This window comes from Hyperolius riggenbachi, chromosome 4 (genome assembly GCF_040937935.1).
Source record: "Hyperolius riggenbachi isolate aHypRig1 chromosome 4, aHypRig1.pri, whole genome shotgun sequence".
Taxonomy (NCBI): Eukaryota; Metazoa; Chordata; class Amphibia; order Anura; family Hyperoliidae; genus Hyperolius; species Hyperolius riggenbachi.
In genome coordinates, this window is record NC_090649.1 from 296,255,553 (window position 1) to 296,273,654 (window position 18,102).

At 44.7% G+C, this 18,102-nt stretch overlaps 1 protein-coding gene across 4 annotated transcripts in view; it reads right to left on the bottom strand.

The window, feature by feature from the left end:
• Positions 1 to 18,102, bottom strand: part of THEMIS (thymocyte selection associated) — a 173,158-nt gene that overhangs the window by 15,172 nt on the left and 139,884 nt on the right. For all 4 annotated transcript variants that reach the window (XM_068231522.1, XM_068231520.1, XM_068231521.1 and 1 more), the window contains exon 6: positions 17,494 to 17,617. In XM_068231522.1, the coding sequence (XP_068087623.1) occupies positions 17,494 to 17,617 (124 nt within the window). The remainder of the gene's footprint in view (positions 1 to 17,493; positions 17,618 to 18,102) is intronic.

Below are 18,102 nucleotides of genomic sequence, written 5' to 3' on the forward strand. Positions count from 1 at the left end.
TTTACTCCTATCTCAGAAAAGCAGGCAACATGAAGGACCTTCACATTTACACATTTACATTTCTTCATGAGCGCCCCAACAACTTTGAGTTCAAGGTAGGCAATTATGCAAATAGTAATTCATATTTTCAGGGTTACTCTCTGACCTACTTCCTTCTATCCTTCACTATTAATCAATGGTACCAACATCAGACTGATGGATAAATAGTGATATGCAGAAGGACAAGTATTTGCATATTTGACCACTCTCAGTTCCAGAGTTTCCAGGACACTCACATGATATGAAGGTCTTAGTACCGGCTTTACAATATTGGTGTTTTTATGCAGCACAGGTATCCTTTCTGGCGTAATGGGAAGGAAACAAAAAGACAAAACTGGTGTAGTATTTAATAACTTTTTAATTATTTGTGTTAGATATACTAACAAGAAATGGTGGCTGAATCTCAACTTTCCCAAGCCTATGGGAAAAAAATAGCTCATTGCAATGAAGAAATAAGTTTAAAATCAGGATGATACCATTTATTGTTTAACTTAAAAGAATAAGAGTAAGCAAGCTTTCGGCTGTAGAGCCTTCGTCGGGCTTCAATCCTGTTTGCTTACAAACTGATGGAACAGACAGCGATATACATGCAACATCAAAAGGGGATACCAATACTTATGCTGCATAGGCCAGTAGATACAGATAACAATACTTACAATACAATACTTGCAATGAAGAAAAAAGCCTCAGTCTTAAATTTTGTGCATTTTATTACTATGATGCTTTAACAAATAAGCAAAGTTACATTAATCCAGGTAGCGACCTGGTCAATTTCTTCCTTGCGGACTGGTTGACTCCCTGGTATTTGAAGTATTGGGACACCCCTTTGACCTTTTTTTGACAAATACTAGCTCATCCCCACTGAGATCTGAAGGCAAATCCTCTTCCTGGGTGATTCTCCAACTAGAGATTTCTTCACTGTTGCCAAAGGCCAAAATACATCTATTGCAGTACAGTGCACTGTGCTTGAAATGGGGAAGGAGTGTTTTTGAGTTGCCCATAGGCATAGGTAATTTAGGGGGGATTACTGGTGCCCATAATCCCTCGTCAGACCAGGGCCAATGCTGTGTCTGGGGATAGGTGCAAGTTAAGACACCAGAATGTCTGAAGGCATCTTGCAGCTCACAGCACCGTGCTGCTGCCTGCACTATGTGCCACCCTGTCCCTTTTCTTTACCGGCTACAGTTGACTTTGGATGTAGCAGCAGCATGTGTACAGAGCATGGGGCAGCTCTGGGGAACTTGACAGAGCACAGAGCCAGGTATGAGGACAGCCCTGTGCCCTGCTGTGTGCTAGAAAAGAAGGAAACAGAAGTATCCGCGCTCTCCCTTCAAAAAATATTTCCAACAGTGATAAATAAACCCTTCAGGGTACAGACTCACCAGATCCTAAGGTCTAACGACTAGAACTCACATCCGGGGTCACTAGAGACCTACGAGCGGCATCACCCATCCGAGTAACGATGGTGCGGTATTTTTAACGGCGGGAGTGCGAGCGAACACACGAATAGGGAGAGACAAGGCCACCCGGAAGCTCATTCCTCCTAACTCATGTGTGTAATGCAAGTCTCACTACAACGCTGTTTTTAGCTTTGTTTTATATGACATTTTTATAAAAGAAGTAATGTACCATTAGGGGCGGGTCCTTTGTCACTTATCTTTTTGCAAGCTGAACGTGAATCAAGGAGCCAGCTGTGGGGGAAACTACATGCTAGACGGAGAGTGATCGAAACGACCTACAAAGTGTCCGAAAGGCGACGGCCGGGGGGGGGGGGGGGGGACGGGCGGCGCTCACACCCTGGATGCGAGTTGTGGTCGTTGGACCTTAGGATCTGGTGAGTCTGTACCCTGAAGGGTTTATTTATCACTGTTGGAAATCTTTATTGAAGGGTGAGCGCGGATACTTCTGTTTGCTTATTTTGGACTAGTGTAACCTAGCGTGTCCTGCAGCACCCCGGAAAAGCCATATCAGATTGCTGATTGAACATATCACAGACTCTTGTCGACTGTGCAGGAGGGTCCTAATTTTTTTCTTTTACAGTCTTGTGTACTAACAGGATACATTGTGGGACTTGTTTAGCACCTGGCTGCAGCTTGTGAGCGCTGTTTCTACTACTATATTTGTGTAGTAAAGAAGGAAGTCAGGACCTCGATGTCGGCTTATTATCTGTATTCACTGAAAATGCTGCATAGGCCAGTAAATACAGATAACAATACTTATGCTGCATAGGCCAGTAGATACAGATAACAATACTTACAATCAGCTGAGTTCTGTAGTGATAGAAGAAGCACTGAGGGACAGATAAGCCAGTTCAATACTTCCTAGTCTCGGGCTGCTCATGTGATGACCCTCTTAAATCAAATTACCTCTATTTTTCACTGAAGTGGGTGTCTCGCTCTCCCCATGTCTTTCTCACCCTCTCTCCCCTTTACCCTGTCTCCCTCTCTCCCCTTTACCCTGTCTCTACTCCACAGTGCAATATATCTGTGTATTATCTCAGTATGCCCATGCAAAATAGAGTATTGCACTCCTGGTCAGGTACCTCTCCCCTGTTTCTGTGTTGCCTCCCAGCCCCTCTGCCTTTCTCTCACTCTGTCCTCTGTGTGTGCCTCTCTGTCTACCCCAATCCTCTCTCTCTTCCCCCACTCTCTTCTTTCCCACAGACACACTGACACTCATTCATGTTTCATACCCTTCACTGTCTTTCACTTTCCTCTCTCAGCCTCTCCCTGCTATCTCTTTCTACCTCTCTCCTGTCTCTGCCTCACCATCTCTCTACCACTCTCCCCCCCCCTCCCCCCAAAAAAGTCAAATGTCACTGACTATCTTCGGGGGGCTCACAATCCAATCCTATGATAGTCATAGTCTAATGTCCAGGGCCTGGCCGAGGCATAGGCTGGGGAGGCTCCAGCCTCAGGGCGCAGTGTAGGAGGGGGCGCAGAATTCATTCAGCTGTCATTCCTAATTGTGTTTGAAGCATAAATAAATAAGAAAAGGGGATACATGGCAGTGACTGCAAGCCAGATAACTAGATATTAAAGAGAATCTGTATTGTTAAAAATCGCACAAAAGTAAACATACCAGTGTGTTAGGGGACATCTCCTATTACCCTCTGTCACAATTTCGCCGCTCCCCGCCGCATTAAAAGTGGTTAAAAACAGTTTTAAAAAGTTTGTTTATAAACAAACAAAATGGCCACCAAAACAGGAAGTAGGTTGATGTACAGTATGTCCACACATAGAAAATACATCCATACACAAGCAGGCTGTATACACCCTTCCTTTTGAATATCAAGAGATCATTTGTGTGTTTCTTTCCCCCTGCAGCTCTCATGCACTGAAGTTTCAGGCTGCTCTTTTCTTCCTGCAAACAGCTTTGCCCTTGTCTGTAATTCTTCAGTATGTGAAAGCCCAGCCAGCTCAGAGGACGATTTATCCAGCTTGTAAAAGATAAGAGAGAAGAGAGAAGCTGCTCTAATCTAAATAACACACAGGCCGTGTGCATAGAGGGGCCTGGAAGGGGAAGTTCATAGCAGAACCACAACACTGAAGAACTTGGCAGCCTTCCAGACACAGGCTGACAAGTCTGACAAGAGAGAGATAAGTTGATTTATTACAGAGATGGTGATAGTAGAGCGTGCTGCAGTAAGCCAGAACACATTAGAATAGCTTTTGGAACTTGTAGGATGATAAAAAACAGGATGCAATTTTTGTTACGGAGTGTAACGATTGGTCATGCAGATTGTGGTCGTGACTGGAACTACACTGGCAGATCCACGATCTCTGCATGGCAATCGTTTTGGTTAAACAAACTGGAAGATCACAATAGAAATACTGATGTCTGCACAACAGAGTAGAATATAAATGTGTTTTATTACAATAATGCAAGTGTACAAATGCAGATCACCATACACATACAATATACAATCAAACAACGCGTGGTGCACCACAAATACCAGAACCCTGACTATCTATCTATCTATCTATCCAAATATATACAGCAACCCACACAATATGAGAATATATACAATAATACAATATATACAGACACGTCTCAACACAATCAGCACACGGAAGAATCGTCAGACTAGCAAGGATCAAATACCAGGAAATCAGAATGGATCAGAAGTACAGAATCAGAAGACAAGAGATTAGTCGAACAAGCAGGAGTCAAAATACCAGGAGCTCAGGATACAGGACAGATGGCCAGAGTCACAACACTGCAGGAACAAGACACAATGACCTAGCAATGTGCTGCTAGGAAGTCCGGCCTTAAATATGCAGCACATTGCTCAGGTGACTGACCAGAGTCTTTCACAGTTCCATCTGCTGGTGAGCCAAGGAATTGCACTGCTCCCAGCAATATGAGCGCCACCTGCTGGTAGACAGCTGAAGTCCACCTCAAGTTCCTAGTGCTGCCACCAGCAGGATGACACAGATCATTACAGTACCCCCCTCTTTTAGGAGCGGACTCCGAACGCTCCACACGATCTCCAGAGTTAGCCCCACCTGGGTCCCAATAGAAAAACCGAGGCTGGGTGGGCAGGGAGGGAGAGAAATCAAAAAACATAAAATATGGATGGACCACCGAAGTCTTTAGAGGCTGGACAGCCTGGACATGATGTGACTGGCAAGAGTCACGCAGAAACACAAATTGGGAAACAGAGACATCAGCAGCGTGGAGATCATCAGGATCCGAAGGAGCAGGAACAGACTGGAACCCATCAGGATCAAGAAGAGCCAGAGCAGACTTGAGATCCGCAGGAACACCGTACTTGGAAGCAACAACTGGAACTGCGTACTTGGAAGCAACACCTGGAACTGCGGACTTGGAAGCAACACCTGGAACCGCGGACTTGGAAGCAACACCTGGAACCGCGGACTTGGAAGCAACACCTGGAACCGCGGACTTGAAGCAACACCTGGAACCGCGGACTTGGAAGCAACACCTGGAACCGCGGACTTGGAAGCAACACCTGGAACCGAAGACTTGGAAGCAACACCTGGAACCGAAGACTTGGAAGCAACACCTGGAACCGAAGACTTGGAAGCAACACCTGGAACCGAAGACTTGGAAGCAACACCTGGAACCGAAGACTTGGAAGCAACAACTGGAACCGAAGACTTGGAAGCAACAACTGGAACCGAAGACTTGGAAGCAACAACTGTAACCGAAGACTTGGAAGCAACAACTGGAACCGAAGACTTGGAAGCAACAACTGGAACCGAAGACTTGGAAGCAACAACTGGAACCGAAGACTGGATACCCTCAGAAGCGGCAGCAGACTGGATACCCTCAGAAGCGGCAGCAGACTGGATACCCTCAGAAGCGGCAGCAGACTGGATACCCTCAGAAGCGGCAGCAGACTGGATACCCTCAGAAGCGGCAGCAGACTGGATACCTTCAGAAGCGGCAGCAGACTGGATACCCTCAGAAGCGGCAGCAGACTGGATACCCTCAGAAGCGGCAGCAGACTGGATACCCTCAGAAGCGGCAGCAGACTGGATACCCTCAGAAGCGGCAGCAGACTGGATACCCTCAGAAGCGGCAGCAGACTGGATACCCTCAGAAGCGGCAGCAGACTGGATACCCTCAGAAGCGGCAGCAGACTGGATATCCTCAGAAGCGGCAGCAGACTGGATATCTTCAGAAGCGGCAGCAGACTCACCAACCTTGGAAGCAGCAGCAGAGTCGCCAGACTTGGAAACAACAGCAGAGTCGCCAGACTTGGAAGCAACAGCAGAGTCGCCAGACTTGGAAGCAACAGCAGAGTCACCAGACTTGGAAGCAACAGCAGAGTCGCCAGACTTGGAAGCAACAGCAGAGTCGCCAGACTTGGAAGCAACAGCAGAGTCGCCAGACTTGGAAGCAACAGCAGAGTCGCCAGACTTGGAAGCAACAGCAGAGTCGCCAGACTTGGAAGCAACAGCAGAGTCCTGTGACATTTGAGCAGTTAACTGGAAAGCTTCAGGTAGTGCTGCAGGCAGATTAGCAACAGACTGAATAGTCTCGGGCAGGGCAGCAACAGGCTGGATGGTAAACTGGGTGCCCTCAAATAGTCCAGCAGACCAGGCACCACCAGGTGAAGCAAGAACCGTAGCAGGCCAGGCACCATCAGGAACATCAGTCTGAGCACCATTAGGAGCAGGAACATCAACAGACTTGGCACCTACAGGAACAGCAGCAACAAAAGTCTGTGAAGGCTGGGCAGCAGCTTGCATAACCTCAGGCAAAACAGAAGACGGGATAACTTTAGGCTAGTTAACAGGTTGGGAGGCTTCAGACAGGACAGCAGGCTCAGTAGTTTCAGACAGGACAGCAGACTGTGTAACCTCATGGATCTGGACCTTTGGTTGAGCACTTGGCTGGGCCGTTGGCTGAGCGCTTGGCTGGACCGTTGGCTGAGCGCTTGGCTGGACCGTTGGCTGAGCGCTTGGCTGGACCGTTGGCTGAGCGCTTGGCTGGACCGTTGACTGAGCGCTTGGCTGGACCGTTGGCTGAGCGCTTGGCTGGACCGTTGGCTGAGATCCCAATACAATCTGTGCGGACTGGCACTGAAACTGTGTGAATTGAGCCTGTGCGGACTGGGAGCAAAATTCCGCAGGCAGGGAGCAAAGTTCCGCAGGCAGGGAGCAACACTCTGCGGGCTGGATGCAACACTCTGCGGGCTGGATGCAACACTCTGCGGGCTGGATGCAACACTCTGCGGGCTGGATGCAACACTCTGCGGGCTGGATTGCAGGACTGGATACTGCAGGATAAACATTCTGGAGCTCTGCAGGCCTGGCAGGCTGACCCACTGTCAGCAAACCTAGTCCATGAAAGAGTCCACAAAGAAAGGCGAAGGACTGCTCAGGACAGACTGGAGATTGCTGAGGACACAAATCACCTGGAGTCTGCATGGACATGGTTGAAGTCTGCACGGATCGGGGTGAAGTCTGCACGGATCGGGGTGAAGTCTGCACGGATAGGGGTGAAGTCTGCACGGATCGGGGTGAAGTCTGCACGGATCGGGGTGAAGTCTGCACGGATCGGGGTGAAGTCTGCACGGATCGGGGTGAAGTCTGCATGGAGCTGGATGGAGTTTGTATGAAGCTGCCAGGAGTCTGCACACGACTGTAATTGGCTGGAGGCTGTACCCGACTGTAATCGGCTGGAGGCTGCACACAACTGGAAGCGGCTGGAGGCTGCACACAACTGGAAGCGGCTGGAGGCTGCACACAACTGGAAGCGGCTGGAGGCTGCACACAACTGGAAGCGGCTGGAGGCTGCACACAACTGGAAGCGGCTGGAGGCTGCACACAACTGGAAGCGGCTGGAGGCTGCACACACTGAATGGAGTTGGTAGGAAAGAATTTCTTTTTCCTTTTGGACGATGACTTGTTTTCTAATGATTTTTGCCAGGACCAAGGTGTGGTTCTGACTGCAGTTTGCAATGGAGTTTGTACAGATAACTGACATGCAGGTTGTGAACTCTGGACATAAGGGTTATCAGAGAGAGGATGAGATTGAAATTTAGAGGAAAGAATTTCTTGCCAGATGGCAATCAAAGCAGAGGCAGACTCATTCTCACACAAGGCATTAACCATCAGAGATCTTACTCCACAGATACAATTCCTAATAAACTCCTCATCTTGTTGCAAATAGAATGACATAAACTCTTCCCTATCATTCTTCAAATAGCCATAATAAGCATTGATCTCTTCTGCAGTAAAATCAAAACTGACTCGATTGCTGCAATCTCTCCATTCATTTGACTCCTCAATCACATGCATGCATGGATCTGCATCAAATGACAAGATTTCCTCCCAAACTTGGATCAGGGCAGAGGCGGCTTTCTGCGGACACAATTTGTAACCACTCATCCTTTTCACAGCATGCACATACTTCAGCAGACAAGAGTTTTCCATTTTAGAATAGTGGTTTAAAAAACTTTTCCTATCCTTCTTTAAATGATCAGCTAGATAGTTAATATCTGCTGCACAAAAGACAGGTTCTAAACGAGATTGGTTCCTAACCGGCAGAGAATGTATTTGTCTATTAATAGAACTTGACTGAACTACATCATAAACAGGATCAAGACTGGACTGGATTGTAACAGACAAAGAACCAGTTTGTATTTTATTCTTTGCTGTCACAGAACAAGGTTTGCATTGGGAAATTAACATATCTTTCCAGGCAGACATTAATAATGAGGTTCTTTCAAATTTGCATACTCTTAAATCAATTAATGATTGAAGGGATTGAACACAAGCTTGCATAATATTGTTGTCTTTGTTGGAGTAGAACTTAAAGAAAGATTCCCTGTCATTTTTCAAAATTGAAATCAAAACAGTAATATCAGATGGGCTAAATGGAGGATCAAGAAAATTATCCTTGGATAATTTACTTTTCAGCAACCATTGAAGGACTTGCAGCAGGTCCTGCACCTCTTCTGCAGACAAGATTTTCTGATTAACATAGTTTTGCACTAACTCCAATAACTGCTGAAGCTGCTTTCTGGAGTAAGCTGCAAAATACATGAAGGAATAACTTTTGCTATCCTCAGCAAGCAAGACATAGTAGTACACATCATCAAAATTCCAACTCTTTGTACAGATAGATGAATCTGCAGTATTTCTGTGATCAATATATGGTTGGGCTAGGTCATTCTGTAACGATTGGTCATGCAGATTGTGGTCGTGACTGGAACTAGACTGGCAGATCCACGATCTCTGCATGGCAATCGTTTTGGTTAAACAAACTGGAAGATCACAATAGAAATACTGATGTCTGCACAACAGAGTAGAATATAAATGTGTTTTATTACAGTAATGCAAGTGTACAAATGCAGATCACCATACACATACAATATACAATCAAACAACGCGTGGTGCACCACAAATACCAGAACCCTGACTATCTATCTATCTATCTATACAAATATATACAGCAACCCACACAATATGAGAATATATACAATAATACAATATATACAGACACGTCTCAACACAATCAGCACACAGAAGAATCGTCAGACTAGCAAGAATCAAATACCAGGAAATCAGAATGGATCAGAAGTACAGAATCAGAAGACAAGAGATTAGTCGAACAAGCAGGAGTCAAAATACCAGGAGCTCAGGATACAGGACAGATGGCCAGAGTCACAACACTGCAGGAACAAGACACAATGACCTAGCAATGTGCTGCTAGGAAGTCCGGCCTTAAATATGCAGCACATTGCTCAGGTGACTGACCAGAGTCTTTCACAGTTCCATCTGCTGGTGAGCCGAGGAATTGCACTGCTCCCAGCAATATGAGCGCCACCTGCTGGTAGACAGCTGAAGTCCACCTCAAGATCCTAGTGCTGCCACCAGCAGGATGACACAGATCATTACACGGAGTCTCTTTAAGGTGTTGGGGAGGTTGTGGGCCCTGTGGTGCCTCTTAGTCTAATAGCAATCAGTGTGTGACGGCTGGGGTGGGAGGGATGGAGGGGCGCACTTTGGTGTCTCAGCCTTGGGTGCTGGAGGACCTTGTCCCGGCTCTGCTAATGTCATACCATATTAGTATTATTATTACGTATTTACATGCTGAATTAAGCCATTATTTATTTGCTAACTCCCTGCTTGATTAGTTCCAGTCTGGCTTTCACTGTAACCACTCCACAGAAACCGCTCTTACTAAAGTGGTCAATGATCTTCTTACAGCTAAATCTAAAGGTCAGTTTTCCTGTCATCAGCATTTGATACTGTTGACCACACTTTAAGCCTACAGATACTTTAATCTGTAGGCATAAAGGGCCTCACTCTCTCTTGATTATCTTCCTATCTCTCTGGAAGGTCTTTCCCGGTCTCTTACTCAGATCAGATCCCTTCTCCTCATCCTTTGTCTGTGGGTGTTCCTCAAGACTCTGTCCTTGGCCCCCTCCTCTTTTCTATCTACATGCACGGTCTTGGCAACTTAATCAACTCATTTGGGTTTCAATACCACCTGCAGACAATACCCAACTGTACCTCTCGGCCCCAGATGTTAACTCCCTCCTCACACGCATTTCTGACTGCTTGTCTATATTCTCCTTTATGTCCTCACGCTTCTTAAAACTTTATATGAGTGTCATGATTCTGTCGCATTGGTGTGCAATGCAAGGGAATCGCAAGGAAGATAGCTCTGTCAGTATGCAAGAAACACTGAGACTGGAATTAAAGGAATAAACATAAAGATTTATTGTAATCAGCATAAATGTTGCACATTAAGTTCATGCACAGGGTTATGCAACCAAACAGTTACACAGCTTACAAACAAACAATCAGCATTAAGATCATGCAGAGAATCAAACAAACAGGACGCATAAACAAGATTAAGTTTATGCAGAGAATCTGACCATCAGAATGCATACACAATTAGTATTAAGTTTATGCAGAGAATTACTCTATCAGGATGCATAAACAATCAGTATTAAGTTTATGCAGAGAATCATGCAGACGTCAGGCAAGTAATATAAGCAATGGAGCAACTGGAAACTAACACATAATCAGAATATATCAGGTATTGCAGATGCTATGGACCCCCTGCATATAGGATAATATGCAAAGGTATCCAAGCATAACAATATAGTGTGCACACTGAACCCCAAACCTGACTAATATATACACATGAGAATCATATACATTATATACAGAGACAGAGCATCAGAATTATAATCGGCAGGCAACGGAACGTCAAACATGCAGGGTCAAACCAGAGATACAAAAAAGATACAAATCGCTTAGGCAAAGGGTTAGTCAACATACAGAAAACAGGTCAAACACGATCAGAGCAGATACAAGGCTAAGACTCAAGACAGGATACAAGGCTAGGATTCAGGATCAGGAACAGACTAGGATCAGGAACAGACTTTGATTCAGGATCAGACTTTGATGAGCTAGCACAAAGTGGTCTGTTAGGCAGCTTAAATAGTGTCCAAGAAAGTCAGATGACAGAGTCCAGGTGATCACAGAGCTGCCCTCATTAAATCTGCAATAACAGTTCTTGTGAGTGAGACCTCTGCTGGTGGCAGAGGATACTTCAAGCAGTTTCAAACTCTGAGGACACAGATGACATCTGCTGGCGAAATGGAGGAAGTTCATCAATAGTTCAGGAAATTCGCCAGCAGATGCATTTTGTGACAATGAGTAAAATAGAACTAATCATTTTTCCACCATCTCTGTCCACCACTCTGCCTAAAATAACAGTAAATGTTAATAACACTCCAATAACTTTAGTTCCCAAAGCACTGTGCTTAGGGGTAATATTTGATGCCTCTCTCTCTTTTATTCCTTACGTTCACTCCCTAACCATTTCCTGTCATCTCCAACTCAAAAACAAGTCTCGCATCCGACCTTTTCTAACTCAAGACACAACTAAAATGTTAATACATGCTCTTATAATATCTTGTCTGGACTATTGCAACATACTACTTTGTGGACTACCAACTAACAAACTGGCACCACTCCAATCTGTATTGAACTCAGCTGCTCGTCTCATAATTCTTTCTTCTTGATCTTGCTTTACTAACCCTCTTTGTCAAGCCCTTCATTGGCTACCAATTAACCAGAGGATCCAGTTCAAACTCTTAACCCTAACCCACAAAGCTTTCCACAATCTCTCTCCCATGTACATCTCCTCACTAATTTCCGATACCAACCCAATCGCAATCTCAGTTCTGCTCATGACCTTCTGTTGTCCTCCTCTAGAATTACTTCCTCACATTCACGTTTACAAGATTTTGCACGTGTTTCACCCCTCTTCTGGAATGCCCTCCCACAACACATCCGTCACTCACCAACCTTTGTTACCTTTAAATGATCTCTAAAAACTCACCTGTTCCAACAAGCATATGCTCTACCTTAGGCTACTTTTCCGTTGTCCTAAGTAGAGATGGCGCGAACTTCAGTAATTCGCGTCCGTGGTGAACTGCAAACTATATGGGCGTTCGACCTGCCCCCTATACTACATCATTAGGGTCAAGTTTGACCCTCTACATCAAAGTCAGCAGACGCAGGGTAGCCAATCAGGCTACACTCCCTCCTGGAGCCCCCCCTTATAAAAGGCAGGCAGCGTCAGCCTTTTCACTCACTCATGTGGCTGCAGTAATTAGAGAAGGGAGAGAACCTGCTGTAGACATAGGGAAAGCTTAGTTAGGCTCTAGTTAGGCTTGTTAGCTTGCTCCTTGCTGATACTTAATGCTAAAAAGCACCCCTCAACAGCTCTTTTGAGAGCTAATGTTGTTCTTGTGATCTATTTTTTGTGTGTGTGTGTGTTTGTCCCACAGACACTTGTGTTGCATATATAGCCCTGTCAGTCAGTCGCAGCTGGCCCTTGGCCCCTTGGTAATTCCTACTGTGCCACTGCCAGGCCCAGCACATTCAGTGACTACCTGTGTGTGTGACAGCTGCACATTTGTAATACCAATCACTGCATACCTACCTGTTCAGTGCACCTACCTACGTGAGCGCACGCAGTGTTATGTAACACCAGTCACTGCACCTGTTAACGGTACCTGTGTGTGTGACAGCTGCACATTTGTAATACCAATCACTGCATACCTGCTCACTGCACCTGTGTGACTGTACATTGTATTAGTCAAGTCAGTGCATACCTTTCACTTCATCCCCCCCAATATGGGAAAAACAGGCAAAGGCAGGCCACCCGGCAGGTCTGTTCGAGGTCGTGCTGTCATGATTTTGTGCGGCCCTGGACCAAAGTACAGTGTTCAGTAGGCAAGTGCCATCAACCCCCAAGATTGTCAGGACGTAGTTGACTATTTAACACAGAACCTGTCATCTTCCTCAGCTTCCGCACGGAAGCGTGACATATCTTCCTCCTCCTGCTCTGATTCTGGCACCCCACTTAACACTCAGTCGGCCGACCACCACCAAAGTGCCATCACCCCAGGGCTCAGCAGTGTGGAAATTTTTGTTGTGTGTCTGCCTCAGATGAGAGCAATGCCATCTGTACTCTCTGCCACCAAAAACTGAGCCATGGAAAGACCAAGACCCCCATAGGGACAACTTCCTTACGAAGGCACATGATGACAAAGCACAAACTGCAATGGGATTACCACCTGAGAAAAAGCAGCACACAAAAGCAAAGCCACACACCGCAGTGAAAGATACTAGGCCGCAATTATTTCTCAAAAAGGTGATACCCAAACTGTACCGTGATGTTGAAAGGCAAGTGGTGTCATCTCTGGCACACAGCGATGGACCATCTGACCACGTGGCCTGCAAAGCACGGTCAGGCCTGCCCAAAGACTAAATCAGTCCCCACACACAGCATCACTGCCTGCATGCCATGTGGCTGCCTGCTGCAAGACTAAGTCGGTCCCCACACAGCATCTCTGCCTGCAGGCCGCTAGACTACCTTCTCCGCCACCACCAACAGGATCAAGGACTCCAGGCTGTTATAATAATGTTTCTGGTGTGTGTACATGCCTGCCTAATTTTTCTGGCTGCACTGCAGGTGCAACAACAAAACAAAAGGCATGTACATGTGTCAATTCCCCTTCGCGATCATTACCTTACTGCGGTGAAGGGGCTTGTGTAACACAATGAAGCAGTGACCGCCGGCTATATGAGTGTCTCGGGGGGGAGGCACACCCAAGATTAAAAGGTCGTTGCTTCATTGTGGACAGACCAAATTCGATCAGCTGGACAGTCACCGTTGTTCTGTCATTGAGCTACCTCAGCCCGGCGACCATATGGGCTTGAAAACCGCTATCACCTGCTCTCTCGCCATGGTGCACACCAGTCCAGCATGGCCGTCACTACACAAATAGCTGTTTGCGGTGCGTTACACGGAGAGTTTGAAAGGGATTGTGCGTGGGCACACCATTAATTCCAAAACTCGGGTGCTTGGTATTATGGCATAGGTTTTGCCAATACAGCATCAAAAACATCAAGTATACCACCACACCGTGTTCAATGAGAAAAAACGCTCTTTTATTGAGCTATTATATCCACAAAAATACCGACAATTGTTTAGGGGGCTTTGCAGGGTCCCCCTTCATCAAGGCGTGTGGTTACAATGAAACCTAATAATCGATCCTAATATGGGAGGGGAGGGGAGTGGCCAGCAGACGGGAATGTGTACCTGATTTGGAAAGACAGCCAGGTAAGCTGTCCAGGTGAGAGACGGCCAGCAAGCTTGGAATTTACATTTGAATGTTGGAATCAATTAGCCTAACTATTCAAACGGGGCTGCTGAGGATGAGCTGTATCAGGAATGAATGTGAAGGTACAGTAGTGCTGTGCGCACTGTATATAGCATATTGCATATATCTGCCTAGATTACATAATATTTAGTGTTGTATATATATGTTTACATTTGTGACCAAGGAGATGACATCACTGATTGATCACTGTTTGGGGTGGGTTGTTGGAGGATTATTGTTGTATATAAGGATGGATTATTAGGTTTCATTGTAACCACACGCCTTGATGAGGGGGGACCCTGCGAGGCCCCCGAAACAGTTGTCGGTATTTTTGTGGATATAATGGCTCAATAAAAGAGTGTTTTTTCTCATGGAACACGGTGTGCTGGTATACTTGATGTTTTTGACACGGTGAGCTTGGTGTGTCAGTGTGAAGCAGTACACTAATTACACTCCCTGATTGATGTATACACATGCAGGATGTTTTAAAGCACTTTAGGCCTCCAATTTAGCATGCAATGTGATTTCTGCCCTTAAAACGCTGCTTTGCGTCAAATCCAGATTTTTCCCCGGGACTTTTGGTGTGTATCCCACTCATCCATGCAAAAACTCAGGTGTTAGACCCCCTGAAACATCTTTTTCATCACTTTTGTGGCCAGCATAAATGTTTGTAGTTTTCAAAGTTTGTCTCCCCATTGAAGTCTATTGCGGTTCGCGGAAGTTCGTGCAAACCGAACGTTTGCGGGAGTTCGCGTTCGAGGTTTGTGAACCGAAAATTGGAGGTTTGAGCCATCTCTAGTCCTAAGATCAAATTGCACTCCTACTAGATATCCTAAAACATACTGCTTCTATATGTATGTTGCATACTACCCCACCTCTTGTTTCCCGTCTATTCCTTTAGATTGTAAGCTTGCAAGGGCAGGGCTCTCTTCTCTTTTGTGTCTTGGAATTTATTATACATTGTATTCATCATGTTACTTTTATCACTGTCATTATCTATTCTGTATTTTGTATTTTGTCATCAACTGTGTAGTTTGTATATTGTTGTCTGTATTAAGCACCCCATGTTTGCTTCTTACTTTGTACAGTGCCACGGAATATGTATGCGCTTTATAAATCATTGATAATAATAATAATAATAATAATAATAATAATAATAATATTGCGCTGACATCTTCTGCAGCGCTTTACATAGTACATAGTCATATCCTACCATATTATTATATTGTGTGTGGCTCAGAGAGAGCTTTCAGGAATTCCCCCTTTGAAAATCCTGGGCTTGACCCTGATAGGAGTGTCCACAGTAGCCACTTACATCCCACTTCAGGACTATGAAATTGTAGTATAATATATATGGTACATTTTATTGATGCACAAAGTGCAACACATGTCATCAGGGGCATAACAATAGACCCTGCAAGGGATGCAGCTGCAGGGGGGCCCAGAAGCCACAGTGGGCCCCTTCCTGAGATAATGACAACTAAGGGCATGGAGAGAAAAAAAAGTTTTTGCTCTCTGCACAATTGTTCTAATGACTACATCTGCTCAGCCACTGATAAGGAACCATACAAAGTTTTGCAACCAAAGATTTGTTGACAATGCCTATTTAGTGTGCAGCAGGCTCTTCTGTACAGCACCCTGCCCCCAGCCTCTCCACCCCTCCCCAAGTGCTCTATACTGTAGCGATGTTAGATGTTGGAAGAGTCAGTTCTGCTCCATCAGAGATGGACAGAGTGAATATAATAAGCTGAGGCTGGGAGCACATTTGTCTGTCAGTTTTCAGTATGTGTTTTCTGCATACGTGTGAAAATATGCATGTTTTATTACAGAAGTTAATGCAATTGATAAGAGAAAATGTGTGCAGTGCTTTACTGCTGTCTTTTTTTATCTGCATGGGGAAAACTCATTCAAGTGTGCACTAGCCAAATGAATAACGTTGGTTCTCAGTTTACCTGTGCAAAAAGGGGGGGGGGGGTGTTTGGCGGGAGGGGGCCCCATCCAAAGTTTTGCAGGGGGGCCCAGTTATTACTAGTTACGCCCCTGCATGTCATACTTCCTCGGGTAAAGGTTGCTGGTATGTTTAGAATCCTAGTGTGTAAGCACTTCCAGAGGTGAGAAAAGTAATATAGAAGTTACGTTATTCATGACAACATCATCTATGCTGGAAAGATGCTGACAAGTTATTGTATAAATAAGGTGAGGAATAGGTAAGGAGAAATAATTAACAAGATACGTTATGTGAAAGTTGAACACAGACAGAGCATTCTTCACACCTATTGTTATGTGTGGAACTGACCTTTTTGCCTTAACGCCTCACACTTGATATGATCAGGTGCTGAAAAATAGTGGTTCTCAGTAAGATAAAATAAAAGTTCTGTGTAATGTAGCAGAAAAGAAAGCCTGTCTTTAAAATAAAAATCTTCCTTTTAAAAAAAAATACTATAAAATGTTTTAGTTCTGAACAAATAAGTATTTATTTTTTTATTTTAGTTGGCAGTCAGCTCTTAAAGGGAACTGAACTGAGAGATATATGGAGGCTGCCATATTTATGTTACAAAACACCAGGTGAAAAGGGAAAATCCAGTGTCAAACTCTGCTGACAGATTGCCAACATCTTCTGCAGTGCTGCACAGAGTATATTGTCCTGTCACTTAACTGTCCTTCAGAGGGGCTCACAATCTAATCCCTACCATAGTCAGATGAAGATAGATAAAGACCTTTGAAATACTGAAAACATCGAAAGCTTGCTACAAACTTTAATTTTGATTAGCTAATGATTGGTCAATTTTACCATCTGTATGTCGTATGAGAGCTTACCTACACAAACTGTTAAGGGTTTTCAGAGTCTGTTGGCCTTCATATTTCATGTATGTGGTGATATTGGCCAGTCATTGGCCAATCAAAATTGCATGTGTGTACCAGGCTTTAGCCATTTTGACAAAAAGGTTCCAAATTACTGAGGCTTCGCCAAGATCTACAAGCATTAAGTTATTCCTGCAGGTATTTGCATAAGAATGCAAACACGCTACTGCTAATTTACTAGCGAGTCAACAATTCAGATTTGTTGGATCGCTTATGATACTTCCATTGTAGATGCTTGGCCGTCTCTGTAGTCAGATCCAATGCGCATTGTGAATTTTACTCTTCTGGTGCTATATGAGTAGCAGAATGTCAAAATTTAAAATGTAATGGTTACCATTCCAAAGTATACATTCTGATAGATAAATAGATAAGTAAAATTACTATAAATGTCGAAGTGTAATAAATGAACATAAGGGTACCTTTTTCTTCACTGAGTGTGACCACCTTGTGTACATCATTCTGGCCCAATACTTCCGTAGTATTTTTCTGGCCGATGTCTTGTAAGTGTGATGCTTCATCCAAATGTTCATTTTTCAGTAGCATCTGAGGAGTAAAAAACAATGTTAAGGTGGCCACACATGATACAATAAAATGAATTACAGTAATTCGATAAAAACGATCGGATCTCCCGAAAAAAAATCGAAAGCTTTTTTTTTCATTCGACTGAAAAATCAGATCGGATTTCCTGTTTTCTTCGATTTTTATCGATCTGGAATGCCAGATATTTTTCTTCAATCTTTCTAAAGATTGTATGGTGTGTGTTAACCTCTTGAGGACTGCAGGGCTAAACCCCCCTAGTGACCAGGCAATTTTTAGTTTAAAAGGCCACTGCAGCTTTAAGGCCAAGCTGCAGGGCCGCACAACATAGCACACGAGTGATCCCCCCCCCCTTTTCTCCCCACCAACAGAGCTCTCTGTTGGTGGGGTCTGATCGCTCCCCCCATGTTTATTTATTTTTTAATAAATATTTGTGTTGCCGCTTTTTTAAAAAAAAAAACCTCTTCCTTTAAATCCCTTCCCTCCCTCGC